Source organism: Dryas octopetala, chromosome 2, assembly GCF_963921425.1.
Source record: "Dryas octopetala chromosome 2, drDryOcto1.1, whole genome shotgun sequence".
NCBI lineage: Eukaryota > Viridiplantae > Streptophyta > Magnoliopsida > Rosales > Rosaceae > Dryas > Dryas octopetala.
This window is the reverse complement of record NC_141367.1, coordinates 27,179,026-27,202,469: the sequence shown is the minus strand read 5'-3', so window position 1 is coordinate 27,202,469 and position 23,444 is coordinate 27,179,026. Positions and strand designations below refer to the sequence as shown.

The 23,444-nt window shown below is 36.7% G+C and overlaps 4 protein-coding genes and 1 long non-coding RNA gene across 5 annotated transcripts in view; 3 read left to right on the top strand and 2 right to left on the bottom strand.

Annotated features, from left to right (window-relative positions):
* Positions 1-51: 51 nt before the first annotated feature.
* On the bottom strand, positions 52-2,378 carry PG2 (polygalacturonase 2). The gene is made up of 2 exons (XM_086231982.1): positions 2,247-2,378; positions 52-2,085 (listed from the first exon to the last, which is right to left on the bottom strand). The coding sequence occupies exons 1-2, from the start codon at positions 2,316-2,318 to the stop codon at positions 238-240; spliced, it is 1,920 nt and encodes a 639-aa protein (XP_086088108.1). The 5' UTR covers positions 2,319-2,378; the 3' UTR covers positions 52-237.
* An 8,261-nt stretch (positions 2,379-10,639) lies between these two features.
* On the top strand, positions 10,640-11,253 carry LOC147294982 (uncharacterized). The gene is made up of 3 exons (XR_015120168.1): positions 10,640-10,720; positions 10,887-10,959; positions 11,161-11,253. It is a non-coding gene; the product is annotated as an uncharacterized LOC147294982 (long non-coding RNA).
* A 742-nt stretch (positions 11,254-11,995) lies between these two features.
* Positions 11,996-15,071, bottom strand: LOC147294981 (Nucleic acid-binding, OB-fold-like protein). The gene is made up of 3 exons (XM_086230407.1): positions 14,925-15,071; positions 14,155-14,388; positions 11,996-12,551 (listed from the first exon to the last, which is right to left on the bottom strand). Exons 2-3 carry the CDS (start codon positions 14,375-14,377, stop codon positions 12,361-12,363), a joined length of 414 nt encoding a protein of 137 aa, XP_086086533.1. The 5' UTR covers positions 14,378-14,388; positions 14,925-15,071; the 3' UTR covers positions 11,996-12,360.
* A 305-nt stretch (positions 15,072-15,376) lies between these two features.
* Positions 15,377-17,708, top strand: LOC147294980 (2-methylene-furan-3-one reductase-like). The gene is made up of 4 exons (XM_086230406.1): positions 15,377-15,815; positions 16,501-16,824; positions 16,935-17,094; positions 17,308-17,708. The coding sequence occupies exons 1-4, from the start codon at positions 15,402-15,404 to the stop codon at positions 17,571-17,573; spliced, it is 1,164 nt and encodes a 387-aa protein (XP_086086532.1). The 5' UTR covers positions 15,377-15,401; the 3' UTR covers positions 17,574-17,708.
* A 5,341-nt stretch (positions 17,709-23,049) lies between these two features.
* Positions 23,050-23,444, top strand: part of LOC147294979 (transcription factor WER-like) — a 5,998-nt gene continuing 5,603 nt past the window's right edge. The window contains exons 1-2 of the mRNA XM_086231230.1: positions 23,050-23,170; positions 23,298-23,427. Of these exons, the coding sequence (XP_086087356.1) occupies positions 23,050-23,170; positions 23,298-23,427 (251 nt within the window). The remainder of the gene's footprint in view (positions 23,171-23,297; positions 23,428-23,444) is intronic.

The following is a 23,444-nucleotide window of genomic DNA, read 5'->3' as shown; positions in this document are numbered from 1 at the left end:
TTGCTTAACCATTGTTCCATTAATTTGGCTTCCAATTATTGAGGAAGCAACATAAACATTTAGCAAGGATGATATACTCATATACTATATATAATTAAGACAAGAAGACAAAAAAGAAAAAAACTCATTACTTAATAAGACTAAAAATGAACTAACTCGAGGTCGAGCCACGGGCTAACCTTTCTTAGCTACATGTTCGAACCCAAATTACCCAATACGGCTAAAACTGTCTCAGCATCAGTCAGCTATGCTCCAAGTCATATCATTCTGGAAGATCCAGTGGCAAACCTCGATCCGGCCCGGACCCGAACCCAAGGCCATGAAGGATCCATGGGTCGGACTCCAAGCAGACGTGTCCAAGTGACATATGGCAACACCGTGATTAATCTTGGCCTTCGAACTCGGGTCCAGTAGATCCGCTTCGTAAACCCGGACTTTGGGGACGGAGTGGCAGTAGTAGAGTAGGTAAGGGAACAGGCTCTGGTGGCAAGACACCGACTGCGTGACTTTTCCACCGTTGATTCCCTTGACCGATCCGATCAAGATGTTTTGCTTTGCCCCGTTGACATTATCAGTACTCCGAACGACAACGTTCCGGCCGAGCACCGAGGTTGCAAAGTCGATCATGTCCTCTGCGGACGCAACGCAGCGTTTCGTCTCGCCAGCGCTCGGAGCTCTCTCGCATTCCTGCAAGGCGTCTAGAATCATCTTCTCCATTGTGGAATTGTCTTCCGCGTGGAAGATTTGCTTGAGCTCGGAGATTTTGGAAGTGGCAAACGGTAATTTGGACGAAATGGTCCGAGGCAAAAACGACCTCTTGGGCATTTTATCTTTAATGTCGGGCATGGGCATCACAACCCCTTTCTTGAGCATAGACTCCCGGAAAAATTTGCCCGGCTCCACCCACCTTTTCACCAAACTGCCACTGGCCGCCATTTTAGTCGCAGCCAAGTTGTCAGAGCTGGAGCTGACACTGGTGTAGCTTTTGAACGTCACGCCCTTCTTGTTCTTGTAGTCTTTGAAAGTCGTGTTCACACCGTAGCCTTTGAACCCGATCGACTCTCCCTTGGCACCCTTACCGTACCCGGTAAACTTATCCGACCCGACGTTGAAAGATTTCCCGTAATTGACGAAATTGACCTTCTCGGCGTTGGAGTTCTTGGCGTACGACTGAAACGTGTCGTCACCAACATTGGCTTGGTCTCTGTAGCTGGTGAAGGTCTCAATCGCTCCATTGCCACCGTCGCCGTAGCTCTGGAAGTTGTTCTGGGGAACGTTCTGGTCGTTCCCGTAATTCGTGAATGTGTCGTTGGCTCCGTTTCCCTGTTCGCTATAACTAGTAAACCCGGACCCGACCACATTGGCGCTCGACCCGTATCCCGTGAACTCGTTCGGGGCCCCATTGCCGTTCTTGGAGTAACTAGTGAACGATTGGTCACCAGAGTTGGCGTTCTCACTGTAGCCCGTGAACGAGTGGGCCCGACCATTGGAATCGTCCGAGTACGATGTGAATCGGAGATTCGGAACGTTCACTTGGTCTGCGTACTTTTTGAAATCGCCGGCTCCTCCAGTGGCTCCGGCAGCGTAGCTGTTGAAGCTCTGGTCCACCACGTTCCCGTCGGAGGCGTAGTTTATGAACTTGTCTTTGTGATTCAACGAGTCGCGGCTGTACCGCCGGAACGAGTCGATCGGGAGGTTGTCGCCGAGTGAGTAGTTCTTGAACGAGTCGAGTCCGGCGAGTCGATCCGTCCCGTAATTCGTGAAGTTCTTGTTGAAATAGCCAGTGAAGCTGGCGTCCTTGTCGTGCTTCTCGAGGCTCTGCCCCAAATCGGAGAAGCAGAGCAGGTCCGCCGCGGAGCAGAACTCCGGCAGTCGCGTCGAGAGAGCGTTCTGTGCGGCTAGCTTGGCAAAAGCCGCCGAGTCAGGGGCGCTCAATGGGGAGGCCTTCGAGAGCAAAAACGACGGCTTCTCGGCGTCGTTTCGAACCTCCTTGTTCCAGTAACGAATCAGATAGGCCTTGGGGGTAAATGGGTTTTCCGCTGCGAGTTTCTCGCCGGAGTTCCCACCGGCGATGGCCAGAGCAACCTGCATTGGGCATAACAATATTGACACATGGGTCAGAACTTACAGAACCCATACAACTCAGTAAAACATTGACAATACAAAATTTAATAAATACGAATTCAAAAAATGTGAATAAGAAAGAAAAGGAGTATTATCTGGGTCGAGAAATTTAGATGGCTTACATTGAGAGATGAGAAAAAGATAAAGAACAGAGAGAGAGGAGTCACAAGGCTGAGTTGTCTGTGCTGCAGCATTTTTCTCTTTTGTTTTTTTATTTATTTTTTGGGGGATCTAAGTGTGAGAGAGAGAGAGAGAGAGAGAGAGAGAGAGAGAGAGGGGGGGGAGGGTTGAGAATGTTGGTGGATTTGTTGGGTTTTAAGCAGGTATTTATATTGGTGTGGCAGAGGAACTCAGTGTGTGGAATTCAAAATGGGTTTGGGCTTTGCTTTCTGTGTTTAGGTGAACTTGGCCCTGCCTACAAATAATGCCTCCATATAGGTTGTATAACTAAACCCTTGATAATTAGTTTTGCATAATCAAATTAGGGAAGAGAGGTAATATTTATGATTCGGATACTCTAGCTCTTAATATTTTCTGATATTTTGCTTGTCATCAAATTCAAATCCCAATTCCTAGTGTGCTGTCAAATATGAAATTGAATTATTAAGCATTAATTTACTTGTTGATTATATTGGAAGTTATCAAGGGAAGGTATAAATACAAAATATTCATTGAGATTGTAAATAAGATCGATATCATGATATCATACTTTACTCGTAAATGATGTTGACATATTATGCTGTGAGGTTATTAATCTGAATTATCGATCACGTTGACTCTTATTAAAATATGTGATTTAAATTTACAATATAACAATATATCAATTAAAAAATGAAACAATGTCAACATAAGTTTGTAAAATTGTAAATCATCTTTAGCAAAGATACCAAGGCCTTATGAACAAATAATTTCCACTCAAGACGTGCATTACTTGAAGTAGAATGCCTAAAAATCCTAAGACCATCTTATGCATTTAATGGTAAAGATTACGATTTACAAGTTAATTTAATTAATTCCCGCGGGAGGGAAATCGATCTAAGCTAGCTGTAATCTAATCAATATCCACGCCTTGATTTGAGTCATGGGTAGTCAATAAACATTCTAGAATTTTGTCTTTGCATGGCATGACAACGCGTCGAAATTAAATGTTTACCAAAAGAATCACAAAAGTTTTTTGTCTAAAACTGAAAAATACAAGAGCTACGAGAGTACCAAAACTGACCCCACTCGGAAAAAGTTCAAAAAACAAAACAAAATAATAATCCAAGAAATTAATTGACAATTTGACATTACATTAATGATTAATCCCAAATTGAAAAAGGCCACGTCATGATCAGTCCACATATGACTCTGGGCTGCGAACTGAGAGCTCTGACTCTCGAGTAAAAGCGCTTTGAAAATGAGAGAGCAGAGAGTGAAATGGCAGATCGGCCCTTAAAGAAGCCGTGTTTAGACACGTGTCTGTTTGTGATTGGGCAGAGGTCGCTGTTGGTATAGATTTTTGACGCGTTTAGCCGCTAATGTTTTTGTTCTTTAATCTAATCTGGAATCTTTTCGTGATCCCTCTTTGTCTTTGCAACATGGCAACATATATGCATTATTAGACTGATTTAACATGAGCTGCATTATATCATGGACAGTGACAAAGCTCGTGAAAATGGCAAACTTTGTAGTTTCAGAGAGAATACGAGGATAGTTTTGGAATTATGAGAATTGCATGTCTAGGCTGTCTAGCTACTATATAGCTTCTTCGGATCCAACATTACTACATGATTGGGTCAACTAATTTTTTTTGGCTTGAAAATTGGGTCAAGTTACTTGAAACTATGTTTTGTTCAAAGAAAAATTCCATGATTTGGGTCAATCACTTTTTCATATTAATATATACATTTGTTAATTGTTAAATTTATTATATGTCATTTCCATGCATACAAGAAAAAGAAAACAAGTAATTAGCATGTATTCTGATTTCTAACCCAAAAAAAAAAGCATCCATTTTCTGCATGCTTGATAGTTATTGAAAATTGAAATGATTCGTACAAAAACGAAAATGAAGAATTAATTACAAATGTGCAACCACAAGCTTCCAAATGACAAAGATGGTTACGTGAACGTACAGTACTGCTAAGCATCTTACATTTTTTTTTTTCAACTTACATGTTATTTATAAATTAAATATTAAAAAATAAAAAATAAAACTTACAAAAAATAAAAAATAAAAAATCTTTTTAATAAAATAATAACACATAAAGTGGGATACAAATGTTAGAAAAAAAAATTGTGACAATTATTCAATTAGCATTATTGTGTGAACGTAGGACTGAAATTTTTTTTTTGGGATTAATAAAAGCTTATATTTCATATGTATGGAGCTGGGCTTTTTGACAAATGAGAGTGGATGAATGAACCCATCGTAATTATTATATAATTTATATATAGAACATGCATGACAGCACTGCTTAATTGGGTGTTGAATTTATATATATATATATATATAGCATGCATGTTTCAATATTTTCTGCATGCAAAATCCATGTGCTTCCTTAATTTTCCAACCTCAATTTTAGTCGCTGGCTATATCTACAACTAAAATTGAATACCCCCAAAATTAAGGTTCCTTAAACTCTTATGTTATGGTTAGCCAGGGCTAACATGATATATATATATGCTCTTGAGTCTTGATATTACAAATTGAGTACAATTATCTGAATACGTGAGTCTATTTTTATTGAAAAGTTAATATAAAATATAACTAGTTAGCTAGTTGAGAACTTGAGATAATACATATAATTTTACTATTGAAAATTAATGTAGAACTATGAGAGTACTTGCTATGTAGAGTACTACATACTTTTGTCAACTTACATAAGTATAGGAAAAATGAAAGGAAGGAAGAAAGTAGTGGGGCAAGAGAGAATTGAGAAATTTGGTGAATATTGAATCCATGTGCATGCATGTATTGTCTACATACTGCATATTACAGACATTTGTAGTGCAATTCTATAAACGTGACATGTTTGGCTTTTAGGATGGTTACTCTACATGCACCCATCATCATCATCATGTTATTATAATTTGAATTTCACATCCAATATATATTCAAACCCTATCTATCATAATTTAATTAATCAGACAACACTGTAAGAATTTTTCTTCTAAAGTGAGCTATACATTCAGATAAGTTTCAATAAATCCCATATACGGGCCTATGTTATGACCAATTGACCATGATTATTACAAGAATTATTTACAAGCACGCCTTATTCGCATGCATCTTTTTATTATTTACCGGATATTCCTTCACAATTTTTCTCTTTAATTAAAGAAAATTAGAATAGTCGATCTGTTTCTTACCTGTTTTTTTTTTGGCCAGGCTGTTGCTTACTTGCTCAATTTACAATCACATTGCTAATTAAATTATCTGCTATATATATTTGTACTTATTTTGTTTTCAGGAATTTTTATTTGTTTAAAATTTTAGTTATATATAGCAAATTCAAAAATTACGAATTTATGAATATAATGTCACACACTTAAAAATTGTTATGTATTTATTTGTTTTGTTACTCATACATATTGAATTTATAATATGTGATTAATATAAAAAATAAAGAAAAAAATAGAAAAACATGAACAGAGAATCCAAATGTATATAAAATATATATACATTTTGGTTTGTTAATGGACAGGGAGATAGAAAACATCAGATTGTTTTTCTAGACATTTGTACTTTACTTTTCTATATAAAATATATATTCATTTTGGGCTGTTAATTAATGGAGAGGGAGATAGAAAACATCAAATTGTTTTTCTAGACATTTTCACTTTCTATTTAGAAATATATATTTATTTTGGTTTGTTTGGGACTTGGGAGAGACAGATAGATGGACAGAAAACATCAAATTGTTTTTCAAGATATCTTTACTTTCTTTTTCATTATTATATAATTTATATGCAACTTTAATTTGTCAGCCAAACTTTAACTTTTTCAGCAAATTTCATCATGAGTGAGAGTGTGCGACCAAATGCGCGCAGTCCATATAAAGAGTCCTCTTGTCGCTAGAGTCTAGACACCCTTAAATGGTAGTATCAAGTTTGGCACAACTTCCATCACTGATTTTCAACCTAAATTTTTTATTTTAGGACCTGCTTTGGTCAAACAAGCTTTAAATTTTAAAACATGAGACAAAACCACACCTACAAACGCATTAAACTTCTCTCAGGTTCTAATACAATCATAATTCCACAATTTATTTATATTTTTATTGCAAGTTGAGACAAGTACTTCAAAGTCTCACAGTTAATAGTTGGGCATATATTAATAAAGACTTTATTACACTCTATCATCTAGACTTTAAGTTAGATCTTATTTTATTATCTAAATTAAAAATTGATTGTAATGTACTATTTTGAACTCATTTCATTTAAAATTTTCTTAAAAATAAGAATATTTTGATTTTTTCAATTCAGTTTTCTATTATATTAAAGCAAAAAAAGTGCAAAAACCTCGTATCGGTGGCAAAGATCTACCATATAAAAGTGTACGACAGTTTTAAATTTTGAATGTTGATGAGTTTATTTTTTTACTATTAAAATATAAATTTTTAACTATCAAAAGTGTTTTTCCATATCATATACAGACGTGGTACCACAAAACCAATTGTATATCCTGATCGATTTGACCTTTCTAATTTATTTTCAGATCCATCGATGTTTTTCCTGCTTTGTGTTTTGCAGCACATTTACGTGCACCATTCACTATAAACTAGCCAATAAATGCATGTGGGCAGTCAATATATATATATATATATATTAGATGGGCGTGGTTATGAACTTATGATGAAGATGGTGCATACACGGACCAGGATCCTCTACCTGGTTTTTCCCTGCCCATTTATACCAGGCTTCTAATCCTGGCCATCCAAACAAATAGAACAACTGAGATGATGCCACGTCTGCAATCTCATTTTTTGTCACTCTTATTTTCCATTAAAATTACAAGATATTCTTAAAAAAAATAAAAAAGAAGTTTCTAGCTCATCGTTTTTTTGAAGGGAAGGAGTCTGAGTCGTCTGACCCAGCCTCATGGACTCCGGCGGCCCATTCTCACCGACGGCAACTCAACCTCATCCTCCAGCGACCAAGCAAGCAATAAGAAACATTGATTAATTAATGGAAGGAGAAAGAGTAGGCGGGGGGGTGCCCAGTAATTACGAGCTGCACGTGGTCTCACAAGCAGCGGCGATCGGCCACGAAATGGGGTTTGTGCAGCACTTCCAAGATCATCATGGGGTTTAGTCATAGTGATCTTGTTACCAGACCAGCTTCTTGGAATAATAACGACCAGCAGGTGCTTAATTTGCTTGTAATTATCTAGCTATATAGCTATATAGCTATATATTCAAATATTATTTCATTTTACTTTTCTAGTGTTGTTAATTGTGTCTGTTTATGGAAAAATCTAGGTGGGAACGTTGGATCCCAAGGCTGTTGTTAATTGTGTTCAGGTCGCTGGAGGATGAGGTTGAGTTGCCGTCGGTGAGAATGGGCCGCCGGAGTCCATGAGGCTGGGTCAGACGACTCAGACTCCTTCCCTTCAAAAAAATGATGAGCTAGAAACTTCTTTTTTATTTTTTTAAAGAATATCTTGTAATTTTAATGAAAAATAAGAGTGACAAAAAATGAGATTGCAGACGTGGCATCATCTCAGTTGTTCTATTTGTTTGGATGGCCAGGATTAGAAGCCTGGTATAAATGGGCAGGGAAAAACCAGGTAGAGGATCCTGGTCCGTGCATACACCATGTTACACATTTGGTTTTCTGGTGTGACTTGTACGTTCTATATAAGAACTTCTGCATCATATCACTTCTGGTGCATATATACCTACCACTTGTTACATCAATACATACATCATTTTGTTTCGGAATGTAATGGCTAAGAGTAACAGCTGAATTTAATACCACATGGTTAATTTATTGGGTTTTTGGACCAGGAGATGAGATAAACTATAAGCCCATCAATATATATAAAGTATATTATATATAGATCAGCTCTGATAAAATATATTAAGCAAATATATGCACAGAAATGCATATATTCTCCTTGTAATAGTGCAATTCCCACATTACAATTACAAACACACATCCTCTGTCTCTGCATCTTTGTATCTCTTTCTCTCACATTCATGTTTGGTTCCCTCTTATCTCTATATACTGAATTGCTAGTATGAAAAAAGATAAAGGGGGAGCCCAAATATTCTTGCATTCACATTGCCCAATATTACACGGGAATCATATAATGACCTTTTGAAATGCCTGCTGAAGCTGAGCTCCAGCTTTTTTTAATAGCACTGGAGTGGTGACCACATATATTGTATATATGTCTGTAAACCATAAGTGGAAAACAAGGAGAATAATATTATTACTATAGCTTTGTTTTGATATGTCCAAAGCCACAGTGCCAGACCCTAAACCTCAAAAAAATACACAAGGTTGTGCAGCAGATTCAGATTCTGATCAAATCCCAGAGTAGTTTTTTACATTTGTAAGCCAAAAATTACTACTTGTTGGACTCCCAACTATTCTTTTTTTTTTTTTTTTGGCCAAAGAACATTTCATTTCACAAAAAACCAACTATAAGAGAAGACAAAATGACAATAAAAAAACAAATCAACTACAATTAACTACAGCTATACAAAGAATTCTATATACGAGCTAATCAGAAGGAAGTCCATCAGAAAGAAGAACTCCAACAATAGAAGATGGTGGGTGAGAAACTCAGTCCTGTGGACACATCTTCCTTCGAGCTAGCTTTGAGACTCCCAACTATTCATTTAACTAGATATGCATGCATATTGCCTACGAGTCTATGATTAATCCACATGCCATGTTCAATGGTTCAGATATTAATATGAAACATCCTCCCTCTCTCTCTCTCTCTCTCTCTCTCTCTCTCTCTCTCTCTCTCTCTCCCCAACACACACACACACACACAACATGCAGGGAATCTGAGGCACGCAAATCTCCTAAATTAATCTTGTATAGGCCAAATCACAGTGAAACCATTTTTATTTAAAATGGTTGACCTCTGTTTGTTCAGTGACAATCATATAAAATTACATTGCAGACTACAATTGGGCTGAGCAATGTGATCAACTTGCTGCATAATAACAATTAATTAAAAGATGTTTCTCACTGTGGCTGACAATTCAGATAGTTCCAATAAAAGATTGATCATAAAAGCAACCCCCTTCATCAACCATTACAATTACAAAAGAACAGACCAATTGTATGGATGAAAATTAAGGAGAGAGAGAGAGAGCTCATGATTTGGATCTCAAACGACTCAAAAGTCTTAACCTCATGTGCTCCCACATGGACAGCCATTTTAGGCAGAGAAACAACTCATTGAAATGTGTTTAGAGTCAAGCTTGCAGTCATATTTAGTAAGATTCTACCAACTACTACAATACCTGCGCCCACATATATAACGATATTGTTTTTTAATTTTTTCTCTTGTAGCAGAGTATCTCAGTAAGTTACTCTCCTTTTTTCTAAAGAATTAAAGCTATTGAAAAAGACAATAATCAACCACTCTTTTCTTTTTCTTTTTCTTTTTTATCAGGACCAAATTATGCTTTCGAGGCTTGACTGAAGAGTCTGTAAGCAAAAGCATCCTTCCTTGCCAATTTTAACAAGAATTGTGCATCCAAGACCAAGTTGCTTTTGTCCAGCCACTACTAACAGATTTTATCAAAGCAATGTGAGAGAAAAAGACTAGATGATGATCATCATGGTGTCATAAAATTCCACTGAGAAATATCCTCAAATGATTTTCATGTGCCAAAATCATGTAAATCCCAGAATTTATAAAATGCTCATCACCAATATTGGTTTGACATGTATGTATGTCATAATTTTCATCTTATATGGATTGGGAGTGAACACGGGTTGTTTTTCGAATTTGCATGCATGTACTTTTTATGTATGATCTCTTATTGATCTGTTTCCACAAATGCAGTGATCTCAGAAACAGAGCCAACTTTTGTGCTCATAAAGAAAACAAGTTGACAACTCTTTGCATGATATGTTTACAAAGCATAAAGAGAAAGAGGGTAGGAGAAATTTCACATCACAGTGCCTAAAACTAAAGGGGGGGGGGGGGGGGGGGGGATCACTGAAAAAACATTAAAATATGATACAATAATGCAATGTAGATGTAGATAGCTTTTACATTGTGCGTTCCAACAAAGGGTTAGGAACTTTTTAGATGAATCTGCATTTGGGATTTGAGACATAGTTATGAAAAATAAGATATTGAGTTTGCTAAATGTGATTTTCTAGTGCATGAACTCAATGGACCAATGGGATAATGAATCATTGGTCCCTTGAGTGATAAAAAGCCCACTATATATCATTACCTACAAGATTTTGGTTTGAAGAAAATTATAAACATGTGCGCACTACCACATAGTCATATGAGCACACACCAAGTAGGGAATGGCTTGTATTCGATCGAAAAGCACTCAGAACAGCAAGTGCAAAATCGAAAAGAGATAACAGAAACTTGCTAACTGGCAGGTACAATAATTCAGAGGTAACTACTCGACACTATCTATACAATATGATCATATAATTTCCATCACTCAAGGCTGCAAGTATTTTTTTCTTAATCTTCTAATTAGATAAGGATTTAGCACCAGAGCGGAGAAATGATCTCTTGCTAAATATCCACTAATCTATCTTCTCTGGTTGTGATTCAGAGCCGCAAATTCAAACATGATTCTGTGTAAATCGTTAGTGGCAGCTTGACAACACATTTGACCAAAACCGATGGTGAGAACAACAATGGATAAATCTTCTAAACATCATGAGTATCAAACAGTCCTTAGATTGATTTAACTTCACCCCATCTTTGAAACTCAACATATATTCATGTGACGTCAGTCAATCGTAATGCCATACACTCATGTCTTCATTCATCTAGGTAGACTAGGTTGATGCTTTTGTTTTTAATTATATTTATGGGTCATGTAGGGTGGTCCTTTCACTAGTTTTAATGGCATTATAACGTATGGAGCCGGAGTTCCACTAACACAAGGACAAAGATGAGTAGAAGACTGCATGTGAGAGTGAGTAGGACATCCCAGTGTTCCCACACCCAGTTGGGCAACCCATATTCCACTTATTTGTAATCCACGAATCTTGTTTGTGTATAACTAAAACCACTGCCTCAAGGGCAGGTACAGATTGCACAATCGAATCAGAATGGATAAGCTATTAGCTATGGTTTCTTCTCTTTGGAACTATTGTCAAATTTTGTCTTGCAATGAATGTATTAAGAACCTTAAGCTCACACTCCGAGAGCCTTAAACAAATTTATGTTAAGCTAATGGCATATTTAACGAGTGATCCACCTACTTCCTCCGACAAAATAATATTAGTTTAATGCTTAACATCTGCTGGGACTGATGGTTGGCTTAACTGCCTCCCAAAAGAGGAAGAGCAAGCAAATTATAAAATGGGTGACTAGAAGTTGGCAACCTTGGAAGTGCAGTTTAAACTTCTGCATTAAGGTTTAACGCTAATAGCCTAGTAGGATGATAATGATAATCAAGCAATCCAACGATTGTCGTGCTGTGCGGGCAATTTTGAAAACGGTGAAAATCTCTCAACCTCGAAAAGAATGTTGCCAAGCTCATAAATGATCCTTTTATCTTAAAATGACCTAGACATGGTATGGGTTATCCTAATCACACAAATTTAGTAGAGGAAAATGTTAGGACTTCAGCTCTTGATCAATCTCTACCAAGGCATTTTCAGATGTACAAATGTAGACAAAATTCCGCATAAGAAAACTAAAATGAAGATGGGAGCAAAATCTTACTGACTTACAAAAAGTATTAGACACATTTCATAATATAATCTCATATGTACTTACCAAAAATAAATAGATAGTAAACAGACAAAGCCAAATCCAAAAGCCAGCTCCCCTCATCTTCATCAACTTACAGCCATCACCATCTATTTGGCAGTCCAACTAAAGGTCCCACACAACTTGCTGCAAAGGTAAGAAACGACTTGGGTAGTACTAGCTTCAAGAGTTTTTCTACCTAAAAGTGAACTTTCAAGACATTTTGGAGATTAGATGCCCCATATAACAGAACTTTTCTTCGATGGATTTGTTTTTATTCTGGGTTAAAAGATGAGTAGAGAACTGAACTCTGTCCAGAAATGTCACTCTTCAACAACATTCACAAGTTCATACTCAATGAGTGAGAGGTTGTTATCTTCCTTCACCGTAAAACTGGCAGGTTCAGCAACTTCAACACGGCCCCACTTGTCCACGGCAAGCCTCATCGATCCTTTAAACATGTCAATTTTGGCATTACGCAGGGTTACAGTACAACCCTCTTTCATCAAATCCACTACACAACACCATCAAATCGAATGAATCAATAACCAGAAATTTACATACATATAATGCAGGCGGTCTTCCATGACCAATGATGCAAACCAGAAAAATCAAACTGAACGATGTTAAAATATACAAATAAAATTAGATTTTATTCCCTCTTCAGTAAACTCGCTGGACTAAATCACATTCCAGCTATCAAATTTTATCCTAAGCTCAAATATCTTTGGCATCTCTGCCATTCTTTTACTGTCACTTACCACTTAACTTCTTCTTTGGACAAGCCTCCAGAAAGATTTCTGCTCTCTCTCTCTCTCTCTCTCTCTCTCTCTCTCTCTCTCTCTCTCTCTCTCTCATATTTCTAGCATACAACTATCCAACTATTCTATCTAGGTTTGCTTTGGTAACAAAAAATGTCTAATTTTGTAACCTTTTCTCTCAATTTTCTAGATGCCATTTCTTTCATTGCTTCCCTGCAGTCACCCAATTTCACTGTTCAATGTATTAGGTCAGGATTTCCCTTTTTAGGCTCCTTTAAGAGATATTCCCTAAAGTGAGCCAATGTTAAGTCTTTTATTTGGGCTTTGCTCTTGAATTTGCTAGTCACATAAACCAAAAAACCCAAAGATAAAACTAGTCGATCCAATGAAATAGTGGATTTGATTGGCTCAATTGCAAGGCCAATTGGTTTAGATAAAACTGAAAATGATTGGTTTGGCTGAAACTAGCAAAAATAATTGGTTTTGAACCAGATGCTCACTTCTACTCAGACATTACAGGAAGGTTGATCCTGCACATCTTATTTCAGTGTTGTCTCTATTCTTTCTTATTAAGACAACGCATGTAAATTGAGAAAATTATAAAAACCATGTTCTGGAACATTCAGTTCCAATATTTGAATTATATTGTTATCAGATTTGCTACCCTGGACCAAAGCACCATTTCACTTGATATCATCTTGTCCAACTAAATAAGGTACTATAGCATTGCCTCACCCGTCAATTTCAGCTACTACATTTACAATTCCAGATCACATTAAAACAGCAATTATGAATTCAAATAAAAAACGATACAAGCAATGACTGGTCAGTCAGTCACCAAGAAACCTCCTGAAACACCCAAGAGTCTGAGACCTTCTAAACTAAGACTCAAGGTTTGGAACCCAAAAAATGAAAATAATAACATTGACCAGTACCTGAACAAGAGCCTAAGATATCTAATCAAGAGAAAATATTCGTAAAGACTGTAAACCACAGGAGGGAGAAAGGGAGCATATAAATGGAAAGAATTAAAAGAAAACTGATATATCAGGCTCAACACAAGATATGTAATTATGGTTAACACGCACACACACATGCACACATATGTTACATCAGTCATGATCTCCCAGTCACCCATGAACATGAGAATTCATGCCTACCGACTATTAGATTACAGAAACACACATATATTATATCACTTGTGATCTCCTAATTAGCAATGAAGATGAAAATTTATGTCTACCGACTATTAGATCAAAATCTAAGATCTGACATTTATTCAAAAAAGAAACTTTCTGGGGATTTGATTAGCGGTCGTTGGATTTTGTGAGTAAGATTTAAAGTAGATATACACACCTTGATCGTTTCTAGCTGTAAAGACAATCATTCCAGTTTCATCGCCAACCAAGCATTCAGCAATTCGCATTTGGCGTACTTGAGGACCATCGGCACGGCCCTTCTGCAATACCATCTTAGTACTAACAACCTTTACGGTGAGAGTGTGCCCAGAGGTGCTTGGACGAAGCTGGGCAACCTTGGTGAATACTGGTTTCCTCAATCCTTGTTTCGATTCCGCCATTTTAACAAAACCTACCATCCACATCCACCAGATGCTTAGCACTAAAACTAACACACATAATATAGAATTCGAAGACCTCACACAAAAAATAACACAACCTAATACAATCCCAAATTGGGAATTTTCTTAGCTGGGTTGAGCATTTCCAATTTTCCATTACCAAATATCAGAATAAAGACCCTAACTTTATTTTAATTATCAATTGTGATGAAAAGATGAGCTTCATTCCGATCCTATTTTCTTCTAAATTCCAACATTTTTCCAACAACCAAACAAAAATTACAAAATGTAATAAATTTTCCAGTATCAACTGATCGTATATTGTAAACCCTCATCATTAATCATAAATTATAACGAGAAATTCAGATTTAAAAAATAGATCAGAGAGAATATCAAATGCTAAATGACAGATCGGAGCCATCACATTACGAAGTTTTTACAAAATTAATGACAGATCACCATTAATACAAAATTAAAAGAGAAACAATTTTTCATCGAAGTTTACGAAAGAGCACCAAGGATCGTGTAAATTAGGGTTAGAAATCACCTTTTAGGAAGCCCAGAAAACAATTTAGGAATGAGAGAGAGAGAGAGAGAGAGAGAAGATCTGACTGAGGAAACTATGTGTAGTCGGCTCTACAAAGTAAAAAGGGTTTTGCTACCAACAATGAGTTACTGGCCGTCGATCTTCAATCTCGTTAGTACTAATCTCAGCCGTACACGTGCCTAACGTCAAGAAGTTTAACTGCTATCACTTATCCATCAAAAAGGACAAAAGCGTTCTTCTCGTACCCCAAAAAACAAAACCAATCCTCTGCCTCTAAACCGCGGTTCCGAGTTGCGTTTTCTACATAGTTGTCGTTCTGATTTGTCGGGAAAGTATTGGTGAACTGCAGATAAAAGAGATGCTGACGACCGCACGCTATCGGAACTCTGTCCCACTTCAGTACGGAAACAGAGATAAAATAAGCGCCATATATATAAAACAGGAAGATAAGCCGTTTGAGGGACAGTTGGAAACACAATGTTAACCACTCTCAGCTCCTCCACTCCTTCCCAACTCACACCCTCACTTTCTCGCAAATTTTCCTTCACTTTCCGGGAAAGTAAGAAGAGAACAATCACATTCACAAAACCCACAAACTTGACAAGCCAAAGATGCAAGCTTTCTGCTGTTCCTGCTTTGAGAGTGTCTGCTAATTCCCAAGCTGCCCCTGCTTCCTCTGAGGCTTCCAAGGTCTCGGCAGTGCCGTCTGAAATGAAGGCGTGGGTATATGGGGAATATGGGGGTGTGGATGTTTTGAAATTTGATACAAAAGTCGAGGTGCCTCAGTTGCTGGAGGACCAGGTTCTGGTTAAGGTTGTGGCTGCGGCTCTCAACCCAGTTGACTTCAAGAGGAGGCAGGGCAAGTTCAAGAACTCTGACTCTCCTCTTCCGGTAACTTCTCTTTATTCTTCTTCTGTTTCTTTCTTTTTTTGGGTGTTTTTTCATTTGGGTCTGTTTTGGTTGTTGAGAATATGTGCGAGCAAGAAGCCTAAATTCTGAGTTTTGATTGTTGGGTTTGACAAGCAAGTGAGCATTCTTAACAAGGAATCCAACTAGAGAATGTGGGACTCGAATTTTGCTTAAAGTTATGTATAACGTTTTTGAATTATTCATTTGTTAAATTGGGATTGCTATATTTGAGAGACCTCCTCATGAGTGCCTTACTGCTGTATCTGCAGATTATCTTGGCCTTACGAGAGGCCGTTTTGTATTTAGGTAGTTTGTTTTCTTTTGGGCCTTAGGGCCCCAATTCACCAAAAAAAAAATTGGGATTATGGGTTTAGAATTTTGTTGTAATTATTATAAGTTTCTTGGGTGAGATTGGCAAATCGTGCTGAGAAAAAGTGGCTAGAATAATGGTTGTTCTTTTTCTAATTGGGTATAAATTTGTGTTTATAGTTGCTGGATGAATTGGGAATCAATTCATTGCTGAAAAATGCTAGTTTTAATGCCAAATTGAAGTGGGTAGAGGAGAAAAGATAGTAAATTTTTCTCTTTCCTATATGATATTGGTCGTGTCAGATTCATTTGAATGACACTATTAACTCTAGGGTTCTTTCACTTTGTTTCCCTGTAGACTGTTCCGGGCTATGATGTCGCCGGTGTGGTGGTAAAGGTTGGCAGTCAAGTAAAGGACTTTAAAGTGGGGGATGAAGTATATGGGGACATAAGCGAGAAAGCATTGGAGGGACCTAAACAATTTGGCTCTCTTGCAGAGTACACTGCTGTTGAAGAGAGGTTATTGGCACCAAAGCCTAAGAATCTGGATTTTGTTCAGGCAGCTGCGCTTCCTCTTGCAATTGAGACTGCTTACGAGGGTCTCGAAAGAACTGGGTTTTCTGCTGGTAAATCACTGCTTGTTTTGAATGGTGCTGGTGGAGTTGGAAGCCTGGTGATTCAGGTACCTTCCCTTCTGCCAAGTCATACCCTTCCCATGACTGCAAAGTGAAAACAGCATATGTTTCATACTGTGTTTTCTCTTTGTTGAGTCACATTTCTTGGTTGAAACAGCTAGCAAAACATGTGTTTGGAGCTTCAAGAGTTGCGGCCACTTCAAGCACCGGAAAATTGGAGTTGTTGAAGAGCTTGGGTGCTGATTTAGCAATTGACTACACAAAGGAGAATTTCGAAGACTTGCCAGAAAAATTCGACGTTGTGTATGATGCTATTGGTAAGATTTTGTATAACTACAAGGTATCAGTGCTATTGAGTATAGTTTAACCAAAGAAGAATATCATTTGTCCACGTGTATGACCACCTAAAATGTATAGTACTGTTTTGCATCTCTAATAACAACACATAACACACAGATTATGGTGTTAATGTATTCTGTAGCTTTGAGTCAAGTTGAATGGTTTTGTTCTCTTTTATAATGACAATACAGGTCAATGTGATAAAGCTGTGAAGGTGGTGAAAGAAGGGGGCAGTGTGGTGGCCCTAACAGGTGCAGTAACACCTCCAGGCTTCAGATTTGTAGTCACTTCCAATGGAGCTGTTCTGAAGAAACTAAACCCTTATTTAGAAAGTGGGAAGGTGAAGCCAGTGATAGACCCCAAAGGGCCTTTCCCTTTTTCCAAGGTTGTTGAGGCTTTCTCTTACCTTGAAACAAACCGTGCCACTGGAAAGGTAGTCATACATTCCATTCAATGAGAAGGAAAAGAAAAAAGTTGGTCAATTTTTGCAGTACATATTTATGTTGTTCTCTCTATATAATACGAGTGACAGACACTTGAATGTACTTTTGTATGTATAACATTGGAGAATAAGTAGATATGCTCTTTACCAGTGCAGGAATCTAACATGCAACCTTAAACTCTAGGTATATCTAAATTCAATTTGAGGACAAGATAAAGAGGATTAATGGATAATTGGAGAAAATTAATTCCCGTGTTGTTTTTTTTATTCCCTTTTCTTTTTGCGGGACAAATTGACAGTAGAATCTCTAACATCTAAAATGTCATTATAAGGTCCAGAATCACCTTGTTTTTGCTCAAAAGCCCAGAATCACCTTATGTATAAACTTTGCAACATCTAGGCTCTTCTCATGCATTTCAGCTTGGGCCTGTGATTGCGGTCTAGGCCCCTTCAGATGGGACCTGGAATTACAAACCAAACTTGTGTCGTTTGAAGTGGGCTTCTAATAACTCATTCCACATTTGTTCTGGGCCCAAAAGTGTAAATACATTACTTTTATGAGAAATGATAGCTACTTTCTCTTCACAAGCAGTCTAGTCTCATTATTAAAACTATTTATTTTTTAGATCACTTTTTAAAAACTAATTTTGTAAAATTAACCCAATTGAAAATTATTTAATTATGTAATTGTTATCAAATAAGACGGTTGTCTAATTATTACCACAATTGTCAGTTTATTTAATAGGCTTAATTGTGTTTTTACCACCCAAAGTTTGGGGTGATTTCCACTTTACCACCCAGAACTTTATTTGTTTCACTTTACCACCCAAAGTTTACATTGATTCTCACTTTACCACCCAGAACTTTATCTGTCCCACTTTACCACCCAAAGTTTACATTGATTCCTACTTTACCCCCTGAATCTAGAGTGACAGAATAGACGGAAAAATGTTAATTGGGACACGAAAAATAGTTTTGGGAGGTAAAGTGGGAATCAATGTAAACTTTGGGTGGTAAAGTGGGACAAATAAATTTCTGGGTGGTAAAGTGGGAATCAATGTAAACTTTGGGTGGTAAAGTGGGACAAATAAAGTTCTGGGTGGTAAAGTGAGAATCAATGTAAATTTTTGGTGGTAAAAACACAATTAAGCCTATTTAATAATCGTTACATCAGTAATGCTACACTTACCACATTTTTATACCACAATTTCATACCATCTTACATGGCATTCATACATTGGACACTACAAATTAAAAAATAAAACCTAAAAAAGAAAAAGGAAATACCCTTCCAGTAAAGTAATGACACATCAGGTGGGATACAAATGTGGGAAAAAAAATGTGGGACAACTAGCATTATTGTCGTTACATAACCAAATAATTTTTGATTTATTTAATTTTTTACATAAATAATTTTTAAATACTAGTTTAAAAAATAAATGGTTATGATCATAAGACTCTTATGTGGAATAAGAATAATAAAAAATAAAGTTGAATGAGAATATATAGCATTTCTCTACTTTCATTGCATTCGGTGATTCGATCAATATACACAGCCAAACGAGTGGAAAGAAATCAACACATACCCAAGTCTTTTTGTCTCTCGCTCTGGATCTCTCTCTCTCTCTCTCCTCTATCTCTCTCTCTCCTCTATTTTTTGTGTGTTAAACATGGGCAACATTTACAGCTAAACGAGTACAATGATTTTGAGATTTAGCCTTGAAGCCATATGTGTTACTACTAGAAAAATCGGCTCTGGGCATAGAGTAATATTTGTGCCCCTTGACCAAGAAAAGCACAAATAATTTTGCTCTTTTAACATTAGTAACAGCACAGCCACTAAATTCATATTTGTTTCCGCAATTAACGTTTTCGCTGTGAATAAAGCACAATTAAATGTTCTGTGTCAAACGCATAGGCACAAATGCTTATACCTTTTTGTGCCTCCGTTCTGACAGTGAAACAGTCTTCAGACTCTTCACAGTCCATGTGACATGACATTTAAACTCATATGGCTCAAATATAAATTTGTGCCCAAAGAATGTATTTTAATAAAAAAATAAAAAACAATATTGGTATGTACTTATGTACAACAAATTTTAGATTTGTCATACAATTATAGTACTGTTTATATAAAAATTATACAAAAAATATAAAATTTTTATTATTCATTGAATTCAAAACTATCAAACAACCAAAATATCTTAACACCAAAATAAATACAATCAAATTCTTCAAATCTATGAGTGCACCACTAGATGGCAACACAAGAAATCATCATAATTCCCCATGTATGTGAAGCTCTCTTTCTCTCTCTTTCACAAACCCATAAAACTAAAACTTGCAGCCAAGCCAAGCTCTAAACTTCTTTCGAATCTTGCTTTAATATTGAAGAACTCAAAGATATGAAGAAAATAAAAAATTGGCAACCAAACCCACAAACATCAACAAGAACATCATCTTCTTCTTTATCAAATATTCCCAATCGGCCACCTGTGAATGTATCACCTTCTCCTAACCTGCAAAAACATCCAACATAACTATGAGTGAAAAAAAAAAAAAAAACAAACAAACAAACACATCCAACCAAAAGAAATAATTAAAAAAGACAAAAAAATGAAATTACATAAACAAACCCACCCCCACCCAACCCACTCACCATACCCCAATCCACCGTCGATGCCCCTCCCGCTGCTAGAGGTCGATTCCATCGTCGGGCACCAACAGTGGTCCGGTGACGAAGGGAGGTAGAAAGAGAGAGAAATGGATAGAAAGAGACAGGGAGAGCGAGAGAGAGAGAGAGGGAGAGAGAGGAAGACAGAGGGATAGTCTTGAATTGGGCAGTGTAATGTTCAATCAATTAATCTCATTAAATATTTAATTGGGCACAAATGAGCACTTTTGTGTCCACCTACAAGCACAAATAATATATTCATGTTATCGGGTGGTTATATCAGCCTGATACAGATGTTACATGAGTTTTTTTACATATGAATTTAGGCACAAAATTTGTGTCCATTATGAGAGGACACATATAGGTGGCACAAATCAAGTATGCCAAAAAATTATAAAGCACGTATCAACTGCCATTTGTGTTCAATGAAAAAAATATCACAAAACTATATATGTGTCCTTTAATTTGTGCTCAATACCCATTTTTCTAGTAGTGTGTCCAATGAGAATTAATTCACTGCATGTGATGGATGGTGTTACTTTGACAATATTGATCGCTTCTGGTTGCAACCACATTGGTCCCCAAACTGGGTAGCCCAGTACGTATGTATGCATGATAAATTGGATTGCTGATTTTCAAGTGAAAAACATATGTACGTATGTACGCAAGCTGTTGCTGCTATGCCGCTGACGCATCTGAAACATACAGTAATTCATTATCCCCATTTGCACAGTTGGTTGGTGTTAAATGTAATGCCCTTTAATTTATGTACTCCTTCGCATACCTACCTAATTAATATATATTACCTAGCAAGTCCTCCAAGCCAACACAGAAACACCTACTTACAAAAAAAAAAAAAAAAAAAAAGTGTCCATCAGGCATCAGATGGTACGTAGTATGTACTGGATTAATAAATTATTATTTTTCATGTGTGTCCGAAAGTAAAAATGGTCTTGTTTTCGTATTTCGTATCCAAATTAAGGTAAAAGCAAAGAAACTTCAGTTTAATCTGGGGTGTTATTAATTGTACGTAGGAAAGAAACTTGTACTCTCAGCGCGCTCCTTTTGTACATATATAGATATCTTTGGGTGCGTCAAAACTTATATAGGCATCAGATCGATTGACTGTGATCGATTAATACAGTACGTACTCGATCACTGTATGTTTGTATCATAAGGTGGCAAAATATCTCCAGTTTTACGAGAAATTATTCTCTGGACACCAGTAGTTTCATATATCATTGATCATCATGGTAATTAATCAATGTATATATGTCCAGACAGCAGAGTATAAATACTGAACAGTCAATATAGTCTGGCTAGCTAGTGGCTAGCTACCAAATTGTTTGAACAACATTTAATGTATATATGTACAAGCAAGATTTAGGTTCAATTAATTAACTCATTAAGTTTTGAGGTACTAGCTAGCTCTCTCTCCTATTCCGAGGTTATAATTCTGACTTTTGTCAAAGATCGGTGGAGTGGTTGATTGCCAAAGAGGTGTTATTGTGTTAAGCTAAATTAATGTGGATGGTTTTAGAAGGACTATGGTATATAGTCTAAGAAATTAGGTAGCTATGAAAGACAGAAGGTTAAATAAAGAAACTTAAATTCTAGTGTGGACCAACGTACACTTATGTGTTTTGACTGTTTGTGGAGAGATAGAAAACAATAACATAATAATGTGCGGTGCCCCATGATTGAAATGCCTTTGATTGAAGGGCAGGCAGGTTTGTCACTTTGTCGATCCTAGCTAGTACAATAATTACATTTACCACAGGTCCAATTATTTGATCGAACAAGGAATTTATAATTAATTACCCGGCCATGCATATATGCACTCTCAAGTTTTGGAAACAAACATATATATATATGTGCTGTGCTACGGGGCAACATACACTTACAATCTAGCTATCACGCACTCGTGACTTGTTTATTCACAATGAACATTATTATTTGAGGAATTTTAACAGTGAGTACCCCAAAGCCATTGGAAAAGAGGTAATTAAACGAAAAATTAGTCCATATAATCGTAATACCGTTACATGGTGTACTAAATTTATAAATCATAATATGAGTGAACATTATTAATATTATATTTTAAAAATATAAATCCGTCATCTACCTATATTATAAAATGTGAAATGATTACGTTACATAGTAACGGTCGTACAATATCTTCTTATGATAAAAATAAAATAAATAAAATCCTCCCAAATCTGCCTGACAAATAAGAAATTTAATATTATTGTTTTATAATTCAAAATACAAGGTTGAAAAGTCTCAAAGAGGCATTTCATATCATTAATATTAACGGAAAGGGCTACAGGGAAGAACATGTTGCGGTGAAGTTGGAAACTTGGAACTTTGAAGAAGAATGGCATTGATGTAGGCATTGAATTGAATTTGTACCCATTGGAAATTAAAGCGTGGTTGGTTGTTGGTCTTCGTGTTAATTGAGTGGGTATTGGATGCATCATGCATGCTACATGGGTCAATGCCTAGTTACCTACTATAATATAATTAATTAACAATAATTAAGTAGTCATGAAAATCAATGCTCTCCGGTTACAATGCCGACAAACCCAATTAATTAATAAGAATACAAACGACTTCTACTTGGCTCATAAAATTATGTCATAATGGGTCACGCAGTGGTACTGCCAAGCTTTCTGGAAATGAAGTTATATGGAAACAGCCAAACAGGCTAACCTGTTCATATATAAATACAAGCTCGAGTCCAAGAGCTTAGTATATACCTCACTCACGGCGATCGAACCCCTCTGGCCTTCGATCGATCTGTTTCTGTGTAGGAAAATGGAAGCGAAAAATGAGTACAAGAAAAGGTTATGGACGGAGGAGGAGGATAGGATTCTGCTAGAGTACGTAAGGGCACATGGAAGAGGCCACTGGAACCGCATTCCTAAGCTCATGACGGGTAAGGCCGGATTATTAAAGATATATATTATATATATGTACTATGCAGTAATGTAGAAGCAAACAAATTAAATGTTAATTCGCTTGTTTTGTGAATATATATGATTTATGATATGTATATATAATAGAGTTAAAGAGGAGTGGAAAGAGCTGCAGATTGAGGTGGGTGAACTATCTGAGCCCAAATGTGAAACGCGGCCATTTTTCTGACCAAGAAGAAGACCTCATTATCAGACTTCATAATCTGCTTGGAAACAGGTTTTTCTTTTTCTTTT